Source organism: Microcebus murinus, chromosome 12 (assembly GCF_040939455.1).
Source record: "Microcebus murinus isolate Inina chromosome 12, M.murinus_Inina_mat1.0, whole genome shotgun sequence".
Lineage (NCBI taxonomy): Eukaryota > Metazoa > Chordata > Mammalia > Primates > Cheirogaleidae > Microcebus > Microcebus murinus.
The window spans coordinates 71,805,573-71,825,914 of NC_134115.1; the positions used below are offsets into that span (position 1 = coordinate 71,805,573).

Here is a 20,342-nt window from a genome sequence, read left to right on the forward strand (position 1 = left end):
CATGTTAAAGTGATCCCTAAATATTTATTTAGTCTTTTTGGAAAACAGCAACTTAGTCTTTTGAAAGAACAATCTATTTTGCAGTAGACAATAAGAATCTACTCTGGTAAAGTAGGTTGCTTTAAAGGCTAATCATATTTTTTCCCCTGATGCATGCTTCTTGTCAATCTACAAATTGTGATAGTATCTGTTGCTGAAAATAAAATAAATCTGATGTTAAATGTAGGGATCTCATTGTTTGAACCCTTTTCTCACGTTTAGCTAGTTATCATTGAGAAACCACAAAAGAAACCTTCCTTATTTAGAAAAAAATGCATAATTCAGATAAAACTGCAAATGAGTATAAGTAGTTTATGAAGAGTGCCTAGGACAAATAAGAATCAAGCTTACTAATTATTATTCAACATCACAAAAACATTAACAATGTAACATGATATTTGTAAAAGGCATTAGATTTTACACAAGTCTTTCGTTTCTGCCTCAATCTTAAAAAGATATTCAAGGAAAAATAGCATAACTAAAATTAGTCTCTATCCTTACAATAATCAGATTTAAATTAGATTTGTAAAAATTACTACTTTCTCCAAACTCCCCACCCTGAAACAGAAATGAATCCCTACCCAATTGTCTTATTTCATTGAATCCCATATGCCTCCATTGTAAGGCAGATCATTATTTTACGTGCCACTAATAAAGAAACAATAATACCAATAAAAGTGTTTGCTGCCACTGATGTTAAGATGCATCTTAATTTTAGAGATGTTAATATGTGGAAAAAAAGTGTATTTGATTTAGTAAAACATGGCATATGTTTCATAGAACAATATCTTATGGAACTAAATTCATTAACCAGTAATGATGTGACAGGGGAAGGCCCTGGATAAGTATCTTCATTCAGGACAACTTTGTACACTGGTAAATTAGTGGTAGCTTTGGTGGTAACACTAAAGGGATCTTAGGAAGACCCATGGTCCTGTAGCATCTCTCCTACTCTGATTAAAATTATTTTCATTTCGATTGGAATTGCAACTGAAATTATATAAAAGAGAACAAGCATGCTTTTTAATGGGAAGTGACATAAACAGGTCATCAATGTATACACAGTATTGATCATTGTACCTCAATGTATATATTTATCAATATGTGTATTTATTAAATTCAAGTTTTCATCCATTCACCAGAGGTATCCCCAATGATTGAGTAGGGAAAATACATTCTGTGTTCATAATGAAATCACAGTGGAGCAGAGGTGATAGACAAGTAATTAACAGTAAAAGTAAGTGCAGTGGTTTGTATTGTAACAGGTTAGGTAAGCTGGGAATCCCCGTATTGTGGTCCCTAGTTTGGGTTGGTCAAAAGAGGAAAGTGCATTCGATTTGGGAAGGCAGAGAGAAGAGTTGTCATTGCAGTCAGATTCAGTGATGGATAAATGTAGACAAATCCAAGAGTTCCAACTTGCCTTTGCGTGCCTCTGTTCCATGTCACAACTGCTGATCCTACTGACCAACAGTGGCCCCACGGTCATTGCTGGGTTCTTGGCTGCAGAGCCAGAGGGACATGGCCACACAGAAGTAAAGCCTTTATTTTAGACCTCCAGGTGAGTTTCCCCTTTGTGGTTCCACTTCAACAACTGGACATGCTTGGTTTCTCAGACTGACTTGTCAGTAAACTCTCTGAACCTCCAAACTCTCTTCTGGACCTTCAGTTTCCACACTCCTACAATTGTATAAGGTCCACTTCCTGAAATAAATCACTTATCCTATAACATGTGTAATAACTGTGCTTCCCTGCCTGACCCTGACACACACAGCATAAGGGCTATGATGAGGTAGGACAGGTCTGTGGGGGCACATGCAGAGGTCACTGCATTCAGGTTGTGGGGGTCAGCACAGTGGAGGGTCTAGGACCCAGAGCAAAGGCAAAGAAACAGAACAACAGCTTGCAAAGGGCTGGCTTCCTGAGAGGGCACAGCCATTTCTCACAGCTTTGGGTTGGATACAAGGCTTGGGTACAGACAGTGCAGGCTCCAAAGGCAGGGCCCAGCCCTGATCCTAAAGGAGCAGTCTCCCCTGATTTTCTCACTCCTTTCGGAAGTCCACCAAGTAAAAAGTTAAAACATGTTTTCTGCCCTCTATCATGAGGTATTTGGAAGAAGGGGTATAGATTACACAGAAACTTATAACTCAACTTAACAGAAATATATTTAGAAGTTTTCTAAGGTTAATTTTTTCCAGTAATAGTATGTGTTTTTTTTACCATTTGAGACTGCATGTCTCATTGAAACTGTCTTTCCTTTGCCTTCATGCCTGAACAGTAGCTTGTCTGAGTTTAGAAATCCAGGGTCTAATTCTTTCCTCTGAGAATCCTAGAAACATACTTTTATATTCTAGCGTTTGGAATGGCTCACAAAGGGCCTAAGGCTAGTCCGATTCTCTTTCCTTTGTAGGTAACGTTATTTCTAACTATGAACCTGACACAGTTTCTTATTTTTCCAGGGCATTCAGAAATTTTACTAGGATTATTTCCAGACATGCATCTGTTTTTAACATTTTTTTTCTGGCATTCACTAAGTGATTTTAAATTGAATATCTAAGATTTCGGTTGTGTATATTTTCAAGATTTCAGCCTGGGGATATATTCTTTGATCTTATATCAGTGCATCTTCCCTACTCTGTTTTCTGTCTGGATTCTTAATATGAGAAGAGTCCTATTCTTGTGACTATTCTCATACTACTTTATTCTTTCATAATTTAATTTTAATCTTTAAAATTTTATTCTACTTTTGAATGCAATTCTTGAGTTGGTTTTCTAATTTATTAATTTGGCTTTTAATATGTCCATTCATTGTGTCATCAGTCATTTGTTTCCTCTAGGCAGTCTTTTTGTTCTCCCATTTCTCTCATTTCTTGGGATCCTGGTCTTACATTAGCAATGTTATTGTCTTTGAATCTCAGTGATTCCATCCTCCCGGTATTTTCTGTCAGGTCTCCTTTGTTCAATCTGCTGATTCTCTTCAGTTTTCCTAGTCTTTTTAGGATCTGATCTAGGCAAATTCCTATTTATAGATGGGTTCAGCATTGGTATCGGATAAATACTAACCATGGATGTCTCTTGGGCTTTACACATGATCTTGGAGTGATGAGTAGGTTGGCTTCTCTTATGGATATGGGAGCCAAGAGAAGACCAGAAGACAGAACTTCTTATTCTAATCCAGTGATCTGGGTGATTTGTGGGGTCTTGGGACAGTTAAATGCTCAGCAAAGTGCTTTGCCAAAGAATGTCTAGGGGACATGGTGGGGGTAAGGTGGCCAGATTTAGCAACAAACAAACACATAAATCAAACCAGGATACCTAGTTAAATTTGAATTTCCCATGCGGGACATACTTATATTAAAAAAATTATTTGTTGATTATCTGAAATTCATATTTAACTGGACATCCTGTATTTACTCTGGCAACCCGAGGAAGGGGGTGAATGCTGTCCTGAGAAGCTTGTGGTGGAGGTCAAGTCCCATCGCTTGCTCCTCTCTTACCTTTTCTTAGATAGCCTCCTCTTCCAGCCCTACTTGTGAAACCTTAGGAGTTGGCTGCGTGACTGTTGTAAGAAGTAGGAAAGTAGTTCCTGGAGGTGGCAAGTGGAGGTGAACTGAGATACTGTTCTGTTCGTTGTTTGAATTTGATGTGGGAGCCTCAGCTTCTACCTATGGTACTGACCCTTTTCTACTGGCCTGACGAGGCTCCTTGGGACCTCACTTTAGCAAATTCTCTGCTTTCTGTAGCAATGTCACCTACCCAAAGTGAAGGCTGGAGAGATACAAGTTGGCTAACTGCTCCTGTTGCAAGATACAGATGTGGGTCCCTAAGTCTCACAATCTCAGTTGCCAGCAAACCCCCCACTCTGATTATTCCAAAACTTTCCTTCATCCCCTGTCTTGGCTACTTGAAACTTGAGTTTTGACATAACCTGTCCACATTTACTTCCCAGGTAGGACCGGACTTTTTTTTTTTTTTTTGCTTGTTCAGAAAAGGAACATAAAAGGCATTGTTTATGATGATGTGGTCAATTGAACTTGGTAGTTCTAACTTCAAACTTCCTATAATTTTTCCCTTTCTGTGGTCTGTGGTCTATGAAATCAAAAAGGAAAAATAGAACCAACTGGCCCATTAGAGTTTAAATCAAGGAAATCAAGCAAGACAATCAATAAACAACATAAATTGGCAGTTTGCATACCTCTGCAGGAGCTCTCTGAACCAGACCACAAACCACTGGGTAGACACAAGAGGATGCTGCTTCCCACGAGGTCAAATCCAGGGTGACATCGGACCCCACAGGCTGCATTGAAGTGGTTGTTGCAAGTGTTTTGGATAAAATAACCATTTTCAGGAGGCTTCAGGGTAGGGCAGTGGACAACTAACATTTACAGAAATAAAATAAAAAATCAAAGTTAGTTTTTGTCTATGAAATATCCTGCTTTTTTTTTTAATTTAAGGAGACATTTTATGCAGACATCTCACTTCCCCAAAGCAATCCCATTTACTGCATTTGAACTTTCAAGTGCAAATTTAGAAGAAGAACCCTTATATCTGATTCCTATTAGGTATTAACTTGCAATTAAATTTTAAATATAGACTAAATGTTATTTTTAAGCTCTAAATTTTCTTTTACTTTGATATATATGTGGATATGAGATTTTCTAGTTCTTGACTTTTATATGTCATTAGATAGTTTCCTTCTTAATTAAGATAGCATGAAATAAAGAACGCATAAGGCTAGCAAAGTATATTTGCTACAAACCCCAACAGCCACAGCTTCTCGTACATGGTATATGCTATCATATTTTAAATTTTTGAAATGAATAATATCAAGACACTTTGCTTATGAAAGTTAATTTTTAAAATAAATTTGACTATCATCTGGGTCAAGATTAGCTCATTGTTATCCAAATTTGTTGTTAAAATAGTATCTTTTCTCTTTTTGATTCATTTTAGTTTTTTTTTAAGTACTAAATCTTTCTGATTTTACAGTTACATTACTCCTAGGGTCTCAGATCCCCTTTCTCTGGAGCAGGAGGTGGATGTGTTCAGTGATAAGAAATGCTATGGAATAAAAACAATGAATCCCCTCCCACATGTTTAGAGAAAGGGATACTAAAGATCATTCTAAAGGAACTGGATGCAAATGCCAGCACAATCTCTCTCAAAGAGATCAGCTTTTATATTTCCTATTTGCCAAAGGTGGGAGAGCTACCTTCACAGGTCTGGCCAGCTGCCCGGTATCCCTCCTTGCAGACACAGTCTTCAGGGGACGTACTTCCGGGTGGAGACGTGTGATTTTCATCAGGACAGGGAATGCAAGTGCTGATTCCCCCTGGCGAACCTTCAGGTTTGTATGTTCCTGATGGGCAAGCTGTGGAAAGACAGGAGGCCAGAGAAATCATCAGCTGGTAGTTAACCAAATGTCTGAAACTAGTGGGAAAAGAGCCAAACAATAGCTTTTCATAAAAATAATATAATTCAAGCATAGAGAGAAACCAACATTTTTTTTCTAAAGAGTGATGTAGTTTGTTATTTGCAGGTTAGAAAGGGGCCTCTTGAGTCCCCACAATTAGTTTCAATCACAACATAACACAGCATGAAATGTCTGGGCTGATTTGCAGGAAAACTCAAAATAATAACATACATTAAGGAAATCAGTGATCCTCAACAGATAAAAAAATCTTAATAAATATGGTATCCCTCATATTCCATCTCGCCTGTCCCATGCACCTCACCTTCACCACGGAGCCCCCAGCCCTTCTCCCTGTGGGGAGAATAGCTGTAGATATGCAAAAAGCACTTAGGCCATTGCTTCTGTGCAAAGCACTTGACAAAGGATGCAGAGAAAGTGAAGGGCTTGAGGGAAATAGGCCCTTTGAAGAAAAACGAATTAAAGATCTTGTTTTTCCCAGGCTAATGGGGGGGAAAAAAAGATTTAAAGCAGAATCTAATTGACCTTGCTTCAAATCCTTCCTCTGCACTGACAATGTGGCTTTGAATTTCTAACTTAATCCCTCTGGAGTTATGCATCTGTAAAATAATTTAAATTTAAGAAATTTAATAGTAGAGAGATTGTGGAATAAAGGGACTTGCAGTGCTCAGTTAAGCCAATTAAATGTAGCATAGTCCCAGGATGCATTGGATTATTAAAAGACGGTAGCAATCAAGCTGTCTGCTCTTAGGTGGTGATATTTTATATAAATTATCTCACTTATCCCCACAGTATTAATACGTAGCATTAGAAGTTATTAATATTTTATTAATATTTGCATTAATTTTATTAGTAAGCATTTTCAAATCCATGTTAAAGATGAGAAAATGGAAGCTTGGAGAGATTTGATGGCTTGACTAAAGTTATTCAGTGGTGACAGAGCTAGAATTTTTTAAGCCAATATTTATATAGCCTTCACTATGTCCCACACTGTTTTATGTATTTTATAAATATTGTCTTTTTAACTTCCTAAAACCTTAAGAAGTAACAAGCATTATTAAGCTAGGATTTGAATCCAGACAATTTAGATCCAGAGGCCACCATGTTCTTCATCACTACATCCAAAGTGAAACTATTACAATATGTTAAAAATATAAATAATCATATCGAGAGATAGGATTTATAATACAATGTAATTATTAAGAAAAAACATGATTTTAAAATTCTTAATTTTATTTTAAAACAAAAGATACCATTTTCCCCATGAAACATAGAAGAAAATTCTAGATCTGGATAGATCTGTGACTATTTAAGAATGCAAGAAACATTTAAAAAATAATAACAATGATATCTGACTTATGAAAAATAATTCAGCAAAGGGAACATTACTTTGAAACATTGTATTAAGATATTGAATTATTATTGAATTAATCATGGTATTGAGTATGAATATTTATTTCTATAAAGATTTCAGTAAATATGTGATCAGGATCCTTAAGAAGATACCAGATAACATGAGCTCCTTGAAGCCAACGTCAGAAACTGCAGGAGAAAATGATTGAGATAAGCACAAAGATACAAAAAAAATTTAAATCATAACTAACAAATCAAAATTGTCATTAGAGGCAGTAAAAAGAAGCCATATAATTCCAGAACAAGAGAACTGAATAAACCTAGGAGAAGTAATAGTTGCAATATGAATGCATGAATGTATTCCTTATTTGAAGGTTTAGTGCAAAAAATACTCATCAAATTCCAGGAAAAATCAATAAAAAGTCACATCCAAGATGAAAGAAAAATATTACAAGCTTATAGGAAAGAAAAACAAGATACTGATAAATGGGAAAATCAAACTGATACTTTATTTCTCCTTGCTAAAACAAATGTCAGGAAAAGTAATGGAATAAGAAATATATTATAGCTATGTACAAAGAAGTTATGAACCCCAAACTCTATTCTGTGGCCAAGCTATCCGTAAGTAGGAGGAAAGAGGAAGACATTGGTGATGTGCATGACTTTAGAAAATAAAGATGTATTTCATTGACTGGAAAAGAAATCAAAATAAAGAACTTAAGAATGGGGGAAATGGCATTTAATACATTGATTGAGATTAAGAAACTTGTGAAATCTATAATACCTGGCTCAGTAGCTTGCCGAAATAATTGTGAAAATAAAAACAAATATTAAACCAAGTCCCTTCTTATAAAGAAAATGTATGATAACACAAACATCCAGAGATAGGGGGTTTGTTAAATTATTATGTCACATCCAACCAATGGAATATTAGTCATAAAAATACAATTCTTGGCATGGAAAAATCATTCAAATTATGTATTTAAGTGTAAAAAAAGCATGTTTTAAAAAACCTTATGTATTATATGATTCTATTTGGCTTGTAAATACAATTGTGAGACATGAAGAAATTGAACTTGAAGGTTGTGTATACATGGTATTCACGGTGGTATTATGAGGCTTCCAGGTTTGTTTGTTTATTTTTTGTTTATTTTGGCCGATCTACATTTTCCAGTTTTGTTACAACACATAGGTATTACATGTGCAAAGGCAATTAAAAGTAAATAAAATTATAAAAAAGAGAGTGACTGTATTTCATTTCATGGTTATTGGTTCTCAGACCTTGGAGATGACTTTGATTTCTCCTTCTCCCTCTATCTCCTTCAATACCTAAATAAAAACCATGTTCTCTGGATCTCACTCCCTAAAAATCTCTGCATTCCCCACTTCCCCTCCATTAGCATTACTCCTATGTTAGATGTCACCTTATCATCTCTCTTCCAGGTTTTTGCAAAGTCCTCCTCACTGGTCCCTCAGCCTTTATCTCTACTCTTCAGGCCATTTTAGATGTTGCTGCCTGAACGTTTTTAAAAAATATCAATCCAATCAAATCACTTTCTACCTAAAAACTGTACTAACAGGATAAGGCCTCTCACTTTAGTCTGGAATATAAAGACATCTTTGATCTGTCTGTAACTTTCCTACCTCTGTAGCTACAGTGAACCAGTGATGCCATATCCTGGTTAGAATCTGCTTTAGAATCAACTAGCATCTAGTTTTGTACTATCCTTCTTCCCTGACCCCCACCACATTTATTGGACTTGATAGTTTGAGCAATTCGAGTAATTTACTTAATTTCTCCGTGACTTCCTTTCTTTGTGTGTCATAGCAGTACGTCACTTACAATATTGTTACGATTAATTGAAATAATGTGAGTGAAGCAACAATGCCTGGCATGTCGTTGGCATTCAGGAAATGTTAGAATAGTGTCCCCAGCCCTTCATTTTCTCAACCACCAAAGAGATAATTATACTTCTTTATGGGTTTGTTGTACTGGATGGATGCTCTGGCACTCCGTAAATACTACTTCCTGTTCTTTCCTTTTTCTATCTTCCACTTCACTTCTATCTTTGCATGTGCTTTCCTGCCTCTGAGTGAACTTCCAATATCCTTCAAGATCCTAGCTGGTTCTTCAAAGCTTCTCCAGCTTGCCTTCTTTTCTGGACCCACAGAGCACACTATCCTTACCTCTGCACTGGCACATACCACACTGTTTGTAATATGCACTCATCTCATTCTCTCAGTAGGCAGCATGTTCTTGTAAGTTCATGCAGTCTTCCATGAGCTGCCTGAGCTGGCAGTCACTTGATCAAAGGAGGGCAAGGGAAAACAAGCTCTGCTGGAGGATGGAGGGTGGGTTGGGTGTGAAGGGAGTAGTAAGGTCAGGAAGACTAACAACAAGGTGAAACGGAAGGACATTAGACTTGAAATCAGAACAGCTGAGTTGCAGTCTTGGCTCTTTCACTAACAAGCTATGGGGGCACTGGCAAGCCACTTTATATTATTTTCTTTTACTACAATATACAGAAGTTAACAAGTAATGATGTCTATGACCTTTCCAAGGCTAACCTAAGATGATTCCATAAATAGAATAATACTTTAGTAACTAAAATAACTAAAAGAAACCCTACACATGAACCATCAGATTCTGGCTACAGATTTTATAACTTATTGTAAAAAACAATGTTACACAAGAAGGAACTAATATTACAATATTACTCTCCCAAACCTTTTGAATAATCAAAGAGTTTACAACATTGGAGGACAGTGTTTTGGATAAAAATATCCAAAAGTACATTTGGAAATGTATTGTGAAATTCATAATGATAATGGAAAACAGACTTTAGGAGAACTATTTAAAGGCATTGCACAATTCTAGTGGGAGAGGTGTAATCAACTTCCTTGATTCCCAAGGGGGAAAATTCCTCATCCAAAACCAAGTAAAAGTTGAAAAGATGAAAATAAATCTGTGGTTTGAATAAGTTTCACAAATTTTGGTGAAGGCCTATCTTTTTTTTTCTTTCTTTCTTTTTAATATGAGATGTTTCCTTTCTGGAAAGCTACCAAGTATTATTTCTTAATTGTTCTTTTTGTTGTTGTTAAAATAGGCACTTTCTCTTTTCAGAAACGTCTTGGCTATTACCAGCTACTATTACTGGAAATATGACTCTTGAAGTTATCATGTTGTGCTAATATTAGATTTTTCTTCAGCTGACAATGCAATTCTTTGACTGAAGTCAAATACCAACCAGTTTAAAATTTATAAAACACAAAGAAGTGTCCATTCTCTCTAATCTCTCTTACCCATTAAATATCCATGCTTTAGGTGACTATTTTAGTTAGTATTAATAACATATAGCATGACTTACATTTTACAAAATTCCTCCTAATACCTAATCTAAGATTAATTTTTAAAAGTCCTGATAAATATTAACAGCCTTTGTTTCTTGCACAACTCATCTTTAGATGTTAATGAATCACTTTAAAGAGTATAATATTAGGACAGTCCCATGAGCTTTATTCAAGCTGTGTACTACACAACTCCAACAGTGCCTGTTCATGCAGATTATAAGGGCACCCCCTGGAGGTGTGCAACTCTGAAGCCAGAGTCTCTGCTATATCTAGGTAGGGCACCAGGCAAGTATCTTGGCCACCAGAGGAAGGCTCTTTATTATTGCAACATCATGCTTCTTCTCAACTTTATGGATTGGATCTGAATAAGTAATCTGTTCCTTCAAATAGTTGTGCTAGGATTTTAAGCACAGGGATTCCTTTCCCTAGAAAAGAACCAGTTTCCCCCATCTGAGCCAACGCTTTCCCAAATACAAGATGAGGACCTAGGCATACATAGAAGGATTTTCTCTCCATTAGGCAGCCAAGATCCTTTCTATTTTCACCAAGGAATGAGATGAGGAGACTTTTAACTGCCCTGAATTCTGCACATCTAAACCTGTGTGGAATGCATTAGCACCCTGCCATTCCCCCTGTGATTGGGGAGTTCATTTGGCTGCAGTACAGACTACTTGAGAAAATTGTGAATTTGAACCCTGTGTGGTGCCGTAGCAGCAAATGGCACCCTAGCTGTGGGGTGCCATGTTGGGAATGAAAGCACCTGTGCAGACTTGCCTGGAGGTTAGTGATAGATCAGAACAAGCCTATCAAAAAACAAAACCCTCAAAGGACTGTGTACAAAAGAGGATGCATCAGAAAAATAATTTTCATATGTTGTTAGGAATTAATGTACATGTATATACACATAGTCACTCATATGTATGCATACATTCACATATAAATACAACCTAGCGGAGTATAGAATATTTAGGTGAAGTCATTTTTGTTGAAAACTCTATATTCTTAACTGTCTTAAGGTGTTTACCATCTGGTTGAGAAAGATGACATCATCCTAAATTTTATAATTAAATTTTTGTGGGCAAGCACTTATAGGGGAGGCCCTCTAGAGATTTTTAGAATTATTTTTAACCTTATTTTCCCTTTTTAAAATAGGTAATATTATAGAATCATTTAAAGAAGATAATAAAACTTATCATAAGCTAAACCAGCTTGGTTTAAATGTACTTTTAATGTTCGACATTTAGGTTGATTAAAATTTTGTACAATTTTGAGTAACTTTTCTATAAACAACTTGTTCCCTTAAATCTTTGATCCTTTTTTAAAATTTTGTCTTAGGGCAAATAATGTTAACTTGTAAACTCATGAGTCTATTATCAAACTATTTTATATTCCCATAATCAGGATTGAAAGTACATAACTTATAGTACTCTCATTATCACTGGATATTAACAGTTATTTAAATTACCAATTAATCATTATTTAAATGTGAAGCCCTGTGAATTTCAGTGTGACAGGATTTCACGTTGAACTCAGAGTGGATCCATCCCTGGGATTCAGACATGTACAGGTCCAACAGAAGTCCATTTGCTTGAAGAACTTGAGAGCAAGGGATAATATTCAAAATATTACAATCCAGAATGGCATGTTAACTGACAAACGAGAACAGCTATCAGTTGTAGAAGCAAAGCAGGGTTCTGGAGACCAATTTATCTGCCAGATGTTACCTTTATAGGTGATGGATTGTGGGATAGGCCTGTGAGCCTGCAAAGGGGATCAGATCGATAAAGAGGAGCTCAAGGGACTTGGGCAGCAGCAATTTGCCCTCTAGCATACCAGTATTTCAGTAGAGTGACAACTTTTACAACTGTACTGATGCATACTTGCTGAACATTTAGCCTGTCCTAAGGAAAGACTGAATCGGTGTATGTTGGACCGAGTAACACTTGATCTCTGCAGCCAGAAAGAAGAAAGTTTCTGAGTGTAGTTTGGTGTTTGTTGCCAAATGTGTTTCATTTTGGATCCTACAAAGAGTGGTAAGTTATGGCCATAGCTTCCCTCAATCTTTCCCCTTTTTCATCTTCTCTACTTCATATTCAATAAAACATTAAGGTCTGCGAGGGGTTTGGAAATGCGGGTTCTATTAGCTGGTGTTTTCCATTTCCATTACTGCTACACTTTATTAAGGCCTTCTTATTTTATGCTGTGATCGATCCTCTAACCTCTAACCTCGACACATCCATCCCTTCTATGTTGCTTCACATTCAGTGCTTTCTGGCCAAAGATGCCAAGTTAATATTCCTATAACGCTGCTTTTATCATGCCACTTTTCTGCCCCCAAATCCTCGTCGACTTGCCATTGCCAATTAACCAAAGGCCATGTCTTCAGCCTGGAATTCAAGTCCCAGTACAATCTAGAATCTAGTCCTTACTCTTACTTGTCTTGCCTTGATCCCACTATGACCCCAGACCTTGCCTATTTTCCCACCCACGCAAGCTATCCAGTCCCCACCACAGTCCTGTACTATCCATTCTCCACAATGGTCTCTCCTATTTCTGACTGTCCAAATCATAGCATTCAAACCCAGTTCAAATCCTATCACCTCCACAACTACAGGGAAATATTTTTGAAGGCCTACAGCATTCTGTATATTGCATGTGTTACATTATTTTTATTTTCAGTCAATCTCAGTTGCTTAGAACTAGATTAAACATAATTCTTGGTTCATGATGCACATTCTGACTTGTTTATAGTAATTACAGCTCTATTTCATAATAAGCTACTTTAAGGCGAGTATTGTGCAACAGTCATATCTTCTAAAGTACCTAAAAATACTTGATAAATAGTTGAAGGGGTCTATGGACAGACTTAAATGATTTCCTTCTGTAGTTTCCACAAGACCTGATTCAGAATGACTTGATTTGTCTGGCATTGATTCTGATGATCTGTGTGGTCCAGTCTACTGAACTTTGAAGTACTCCAGTCATCCGGTATTTTTTTCCTTTCATATTCCCATATTAAAATTTTTGGATTATTTTCTGAATAATACATGTGTAAATAAAATTACATGTATTGACTTTGGCAATTGCAATGCTTTTAACACATTAAATTTCACTATATCACCACCTTTCTCCCATTTCATTCATTTAAATAAGGTGTGGCACAAAAGATTGAGTGCAGGAATGAGAATTCTGCTAATTATTATTGGTTCTGACACTGTTTGACCCTCTGTTATGTTACCTAAGTTATGTAACCAATTGGAGAAATTCTTTTCCCATCACTATAGCATGGTTGATTATGTGTGTAGCCAAGTTGTAAAACTAAAATCCATGACCCTCAGTAAGGATAAAAGGATACAACAGGTAATGGGACAAATGGGGATACAGCAAAGAATTAGACAGAGTTCTGTCTGTGCCCTGATGACAACTGTAGTCTTAAACAGACAATTAAACGGGAGAAAGTACCATGTTTTATGACAATACAGAAGACAGACATAATCCAGACTGAGACAGAGTGGAGTGGTCAGGTAAACTATGTTAGTTCAAGTGATTTCAAAGGTGAGACCAGACTGTGAATAGGAGTGAGGGGCTGTGCAGAAGCAGCCAGATGGCATTCCAGATAGAGGGGCCAACATGTGCTGTCCTAGAGGCATGATAGAGGCCTGGTATACTTGCAAAAATTAGAGTTCCCTTGGGCTGAAGTACAGAGGGGTGAAGATAGAAGGTAAGTGAGCACCAGAACCATCAAGGCTGGTTTAGAAGCTAAGAGATTATCTTAGAAACAACAGAGAAAGATGGCAATGTTTTAAATCAGGATGTGTGACAAGATCACTTTGTATCTCTTTTGGAGAATGATTTTGGAAGACAATAACATTTCATTCCCAAACACATGTTGTGATTCACTTATTCCCCATATATTCCTCTTTTCTAATGTATGTATTTAATGCTATAAATTTTCCTTTCAATATGCTTTGCCTGACATTAATATAATCACTCCTGCTTTCCTTTTATTAATGTTTCCATGATATGTCTTCAAGATTTTACTTTAAATCTTCCTATATTATTATATTTTAAGTGAGTTTCTTATAGACAGCATATAGTTGGGTCATGTTTTTAAATCTATTTTGTCTATTTCTGTCATTGAATTGCTATATTTAGGCTACACTGAATATAATTATTGATATATTAAGGCTTAAATCTGCCATTTTATTTTTTGTTTTCTGTTTGTTCCCTCTGATTCATGTTTCTATGTTTACTTTTTCCCATCTTCCTGTAGGTGAACTGAAAATTTTTTTAGAAGTTTAGCTATTACATTATATATGTATAGCTTATAACAGTCTACTGTTGGTATCATTTTACCAGTTCAAGTATAGAAATCTTACCTCCCCTTACATTCCTTTATTCTTTCCCATTTGTAATATAATTACCTTAAATATTTTCTCTACTACATTTAGAACAGTGTATGTAGAGAAAATGGGACAGTGTTATCATTTTTGTTTCAACTATCTAATATAATATAGAAAACTCAAGAGGAAGAGGAAAATGCATTGTATGAACTCATATTCTTACTTACATTCTTTCTTCCTTCCTGATGTCTCAAGATTCCTTATTTTAATATTTTCTTTCTGTTTAGAGAACTTCCTTAAGCAATTCTTTTATGGGAGAGCTTCTAGTAACACACTCTGTTTTCCTTCTTCTGATAATATTTTGATTTCCCCTTCATTTCTGATTATTGTTGCTGAGTAAAGGATTCTGGGTTGACAGTTTTTTTTCTTTCTGCACTTGAAAACTATATAGTCACTTCCTTCTGGCCTCCATGGTTTCTGATGAGCAATTTGCTATCTTTCTAAATTTTTCCCCTTCTATAGTTAAGGTGGCATTTTTTTCTGGATGTTTTCCATGTTTTTTCTTTGTCTTTAGCTTTCAGAAGTTCAATTATGATGTACCTTAGCATGAATTTCTTTTGTTTTATCCTGTTTTGGGTAGCTTCTTAATTCTGTAGGCTTATATTAATATCGCTTGCCAAAATTGGGAAAATTTCAGCCATTATTTATTCAAGTACCTTTTCAGTCCAACTCTCTTTCCTCTCTCTTTCCCAACTATGAGGACATGAATGTTAGATATTTTGTTATGGTCCCACATGTCTCTGAGCCTCCATTCTGAGGCTCCATGCTTCTTTCAAGCATATTCTTTTCTGTTTTGTTTAGAGTGGGTAATTTCCATTGTTCTATCTTTTAGTTCACTGACTTTTTCCTCTCCTTCCATTCTGCTCTTGTACTCATCCAATGAATTTTTTATTTTGGTAATTATATTTTTCAGTTCTAACATTTTCTTTGGTTGTTCTTTATGTCTTACTATTTTTTCATTTGTCTCAAGATCATCTGTAATTGCACCTTGAAACATTCTTTTCATGACTGCTTTGAAATTTCATCAGACAATTCTAACATCTCTGTCATCTCTGTGTTGGCCTTTATTGATTCAATTTTAAATCTTCCTAGTTCTTGGTATGACCCATGATTTTCAGCTGAAACCTAGACATTTTCATATTATGTTCTGTAACCCTGGATCATTTTTAAGCCTTCTGTTCCAGCTGGCTTGCTGACACCATTCTAGTAGGGGAAGGGGGATGAGGAGCACTGCCTTATTCCTGCCACATGAAGACAGAAATGCAGGCTCCTCATTTTATCTCTGTTGACACTGGTGGGAAAAGGAAAATCCTCATTACTGCTGGGTGTGGATGGAAGTTCTGGCTCCTCACTAGGGCTTCACTAATATCATCCTAGCTGGAGGAGAAGGAGGACCTCATAAGTGCTCCTCAAGTGGCCTCCACTGATACTACAGGAAAGTCCTAACTCTCCACTAAGTCTCCATGGACACCACTTCAGTGGGGTGGGGGAGGGACCACTTTTACTTCTGGGTGGGTAGTGGAAGTGAGGCACAACCCCCATCCCTGTGGTCTCCATTGGCATGAAAGACCCATCTCCCTACTTGGTCTTCTCTGATACCACTCCAGCAGAAATGTTGGGGTGCCTCACTGGAGTCTTACAAGACTGGAAGTCTAGGCTCCCCACTTGGCTTCTGCTGGTACAGTTGGGGTTGGGCCACAGTCTTTGGCTAGAGTGGAGGAGTAGAGCATTGCTGTCTAAAAGTGTTCTATCTTAATAGGCTGCCCTTTCCTCATTTTTTGGTTAGTGAAAGCTCATTTTGTTGGTTGTTTTGTTTTTGTCAGTGCTCATTTATATTTTGGGGATGCCAGCTTCTTCAAACTGTAAGTCTGAATTATATTAGGAAAAAGAAAGCCCATGGAACTTACCACCAGCTCAAGGTCTGCTTTCTTATGTCCAAATTTCAGTGTCATTTTATGCTTATTTTATATACAATGTCCAGAATTTTTAGTTGTATTTAGCAAGAGGATCAAGGAAAAGTACATCTACTCTATCTTCCTGGAAATGGATTATTTTTGTGTACATTATTTCTATTGACAGATATTTCCATGTTGGTTATATGAATTCAACAGTTATATTGTTCTTTATTGCTAACTTAATTAGAGTCACCTTTTGTGGAAGTATAGTGCTGTCAGTTTTTCCCATACCTTATGCCCAGTGATGACTTCTATTTCTATTCAAACCAAAGTGAATTTTTTAAAAAGGTTAATGGCTACTAAATAAAGGATAAAAAGTTAGAAATAATTATAGAGAAAAGCATAAAAGCAAATAAGCAAAGGAAATTAATTATGTTAAAGTTCTTCTTAGGTTATCCTTATAGCCACTCTGGAAAACATTTTGGCAGTTTCTTAAACAGAATATGCAATCATTCAATCCCACAATTACACTCCTGGGCATTTAGCCCAGTGAAATTAAGACTTATGGTCACTAAAACCTGTACACAAAGGCTTATAGCATCTTTATTCATAAAAGCCCCAAACTGGAAACAACCCAGATATCCTTCAACAAGCAAATGGTTAAATTGTGGTACATGTATACTATGAAATACTACTCAGAAATAAAAAGAAATGAATTATTGATACATGCAACAATGTGGAAAAATCTTCAGAGGATTATGCTGGATGAAAAAAGGTAGTCTCAGAATGTTATATTTTGCAGGCTTCCATTTACATAACATTTTTGAAATGACAAAATTATAGAAACAGAACACATTAGCAGTTGCACTAGGTTAAATGGGGGAGTGGTGGCTATGGGTTGGAGGGAAGTGATTGTGGTCCTGACAGAGCAACAAAAGGGATCCTTGTGGTGGTGAAAATGTTCTGTATCTTGACTGTATCAATGTCAATATCCTGGTTGTGATCATATGCTATAATTTTGCAAGATGTTACTGTTGATGGAAACTAGGGAAGAATATAGGGGCTCTCTCTATGTCATATCTTAAAACTGCATGTGTATCTACAATTATTTCAAAAGAAAAAGTGTAATGAAATATTTTTAAAAAATCAGAAGGCATAGAAGCAAAATTTTAACATGCATTCAGAAATATCTAGGATAGAGATATTGCATTTTGGATACAGGTAAATCTTGGTCACTACAGAGATGTGCTTGGTTGGAGATCAGGGATATTTGTGCCTAACCATTGCTTTATAGGCACCTTGATACATGGAATGGAATATGATGAAAAGTATAAACAACTATTATAATGACTGGAAAGGGCAATTCCTCCTGAATAAATTTACAAATTGTCATTCTTATATATCAATTTCAATAAAATTGTACAGATTCTCAAGAGAGTCACAGAATTTTTTTCCAAATTATTTTTAGGAAAGATTTTTTTCTTATTGGTAAATAAGGATGTTATCACATTTTTAAACTTAATGTTTTTCCACAAAAATTGTATTGATTTTAAAGTATTTATCTTTCCACCTTACAAATCTATTCTATTAATGCTAATGATTTTCAGTTGATTCCTTTGAATTTTTCAGGTGAACTATAATATAGCATGCACATGATAAAACAACTATTTTTTTGTTTCAAATGTTAAATAACCTTGCTTTATTAATATTTATGGTTTTGTCTTAAATATTTCACATATAATATATATGAATTATTTTTTCTTACAACTTTTTCTATAGTTCATGATTTATTTTCATATAACTGCTTCCATATTTGAAAAAGATTTGTAAACCTCACATTTGAATGGAAAATTCCCAACTGTTAATAATATGCTACATATATTAATAATGGTTTGCTTTATGTATTTGTTAAATGCTTGCTTAAGTAGTAAAAGTCCACAATATTTTGCACTGTTATATGAATAAAACACTACCCCAAACCATCAATACATGCAAATAGCTTTAAACACACACACACACCCACTACCATGGTTTTAGGATTAAATTGGAAACAATCTCAGTAACTAGATAACATGAAAGAGATAAATGTGTGATTAGCCACTTCCTATTGTTGAACTCAGCCTTCCAGATGGCTTACTTTGATACTAAGCCAGTGCTTCTCAGGGTCAGTAGACTCGTTCACCTTCGCTTCTCCAAAAAAGGAATGGAAAATTCCCAGGAAGTTGGGAACCAAGCAGAGTTTCCATATGCTGTGTTCTAGTATCTAAACATGCTACTCGCTTTATTTATTTTACACATTCATTCATTCACTAAAATTTATTAATGCATACTCCAAGTCTAAGTGCTGTGTAGCAGAGGCTATAAAAAAAAAAGAGGCATAATTCTGCCCTAAAGGAATTCATAGAATAGTAAAGAAAAAAACCTACCCCAAATTGCAATACTATATGATGAATGTGAGCACCAACAAATCTAGATCTAATTGTGTCAGGACTGTAAACCTATGGAAAAAGGGATGAGAGGGAAGATTGCATAGAATTAAGTTTTTTTGTGAATCCTAAAGGACTGGTAAGAACTAAACAGACAAGGCATGGGATATTCTAGGTGAAGAGAACAAAATTTATAGAGGTGGAACTATAAAAAGTCCTGTAGTATCTGAGCAGCCACAAGCAGCCTGGGGTGGCTGGAGCATAAGATGTTGCAATGGTCATACCCAAGATTTCATTCACCCTAGTAGAATCACATGACTTATTCTAAAACTGTTTAAAAAGAGATACAGTAGTGTTTTTTTGAATCTTATTTTTAATGTATTAATTCAATCTGTCAATAGAGGACAGGCTTTTTCATCCTCAGTATTATCGATATTTGGAAAGTGTTGGGGGCTGCATGGGGTATTGTAAGGTGTCTAGCAGTGTCCTTGTTTGCTACCCACTAGATAACCTAGCTCTTTCCAGCTATGACAAACAAAATTTTCTGCAGACATTGCCAAATATCCTCTGTGGGGCAAAATCGCTCCCTGTTGAGAACCATCTCTGGTAGAACATAATAATTTATGTTAATAAAACACTTACTACATGCCAAGGGCCGTTAGCAAGCTTTTACACACATTATCTCATTTAAGTTTTATAACACTCCTACTATTATTAACCACATTTTATAGACTAGGAAACTGAGGCCCACAGAACTTGAAATATTTTCCCAGAAAGACACAGTAAATGACAGAACCAGGATTCATGCCACTGACTGCTATTAATAACTATATATGAGGACACAATTGCATAAGGACTGAATTACACACACACACACACACATACACACACATATATACACATATGTAAGGGATTTGAGCATCTTTGAATTTTGGAATCCTCGAACCATTTTCCATGGATACCTAGGGATGACTGTGTATGTGTGTGTGTATTGGCATCACCAGTACTCAGCATATTATAAAGCACATCATGATTTCACTGAGTTTGAAATAATGGGCAATTTGAACAATCATAGCCTGATTTCCTCTAGCTTGGGCTATCATTTTCAAATTGCTAAACTGCTAACATTGGCTGTCATTCAAACCTAGCTAATCATCTAACATTTAGTGAACACCAACCCCATGCAGACCCCAAGGAACCAAACACTGGGAATACCAAGCTACAACTTAGAATCAAATGTTTATTTTAAATATAACCCAGAAATAGCAGCAAAATATTTCTGGATCATTTCTTTGGTAGATAATGACTGAGCAATGAGTGCTACGGATGGATTGCAAGTAACAGCATGGACTCTGGGGTCAGAAGAATCTGGGTCTGCATGCTAGCTCTCCCTCTTTATAGTTGGATGACATTAGGAAAACTTAAATTCTTTAAAACTGTTTTCTCT

General features: G+C 36.0%; 2 protein-coding genes across 2 annotated transcripts in view; both read right to left on the reverse strand.

The window, feature by feature from the left end:
• Positions 1-20,342, reverse strand: part of TXN (thioredoxin) — a 335,018-nt gene that overhangs the window by 206,145 nt on the left and 108,531 nt on the right. The gene's annotated exons all lie outside the window — the stretch shown is intronic.
• SVEP1 (sushi, von Willebrand factor type A, EGF and pentraxin domain containing 1) overlaps positions 1-20,342 on the reverse strand; it is a 172,632-nt gene that overhangs the window by 110,653 nt on the left and 41,637 nt on the right. The window contains exons 4-5 of the mRNA XM_012736740.3: positions 5,249-5,407; positions 4,232-4,411 (exon numbers count right to left, since the gene is read on the reverse strand). Of these exons, the coding sequence (XP_012592194.2) occupies positions 4,232-4,411; positions 5,249-5,407 (339 nt within the window). The remainder of the gene's footprint in view (positions 1-4,231; positions 4,412-5,248; positions 5,408-20,342) is intronic.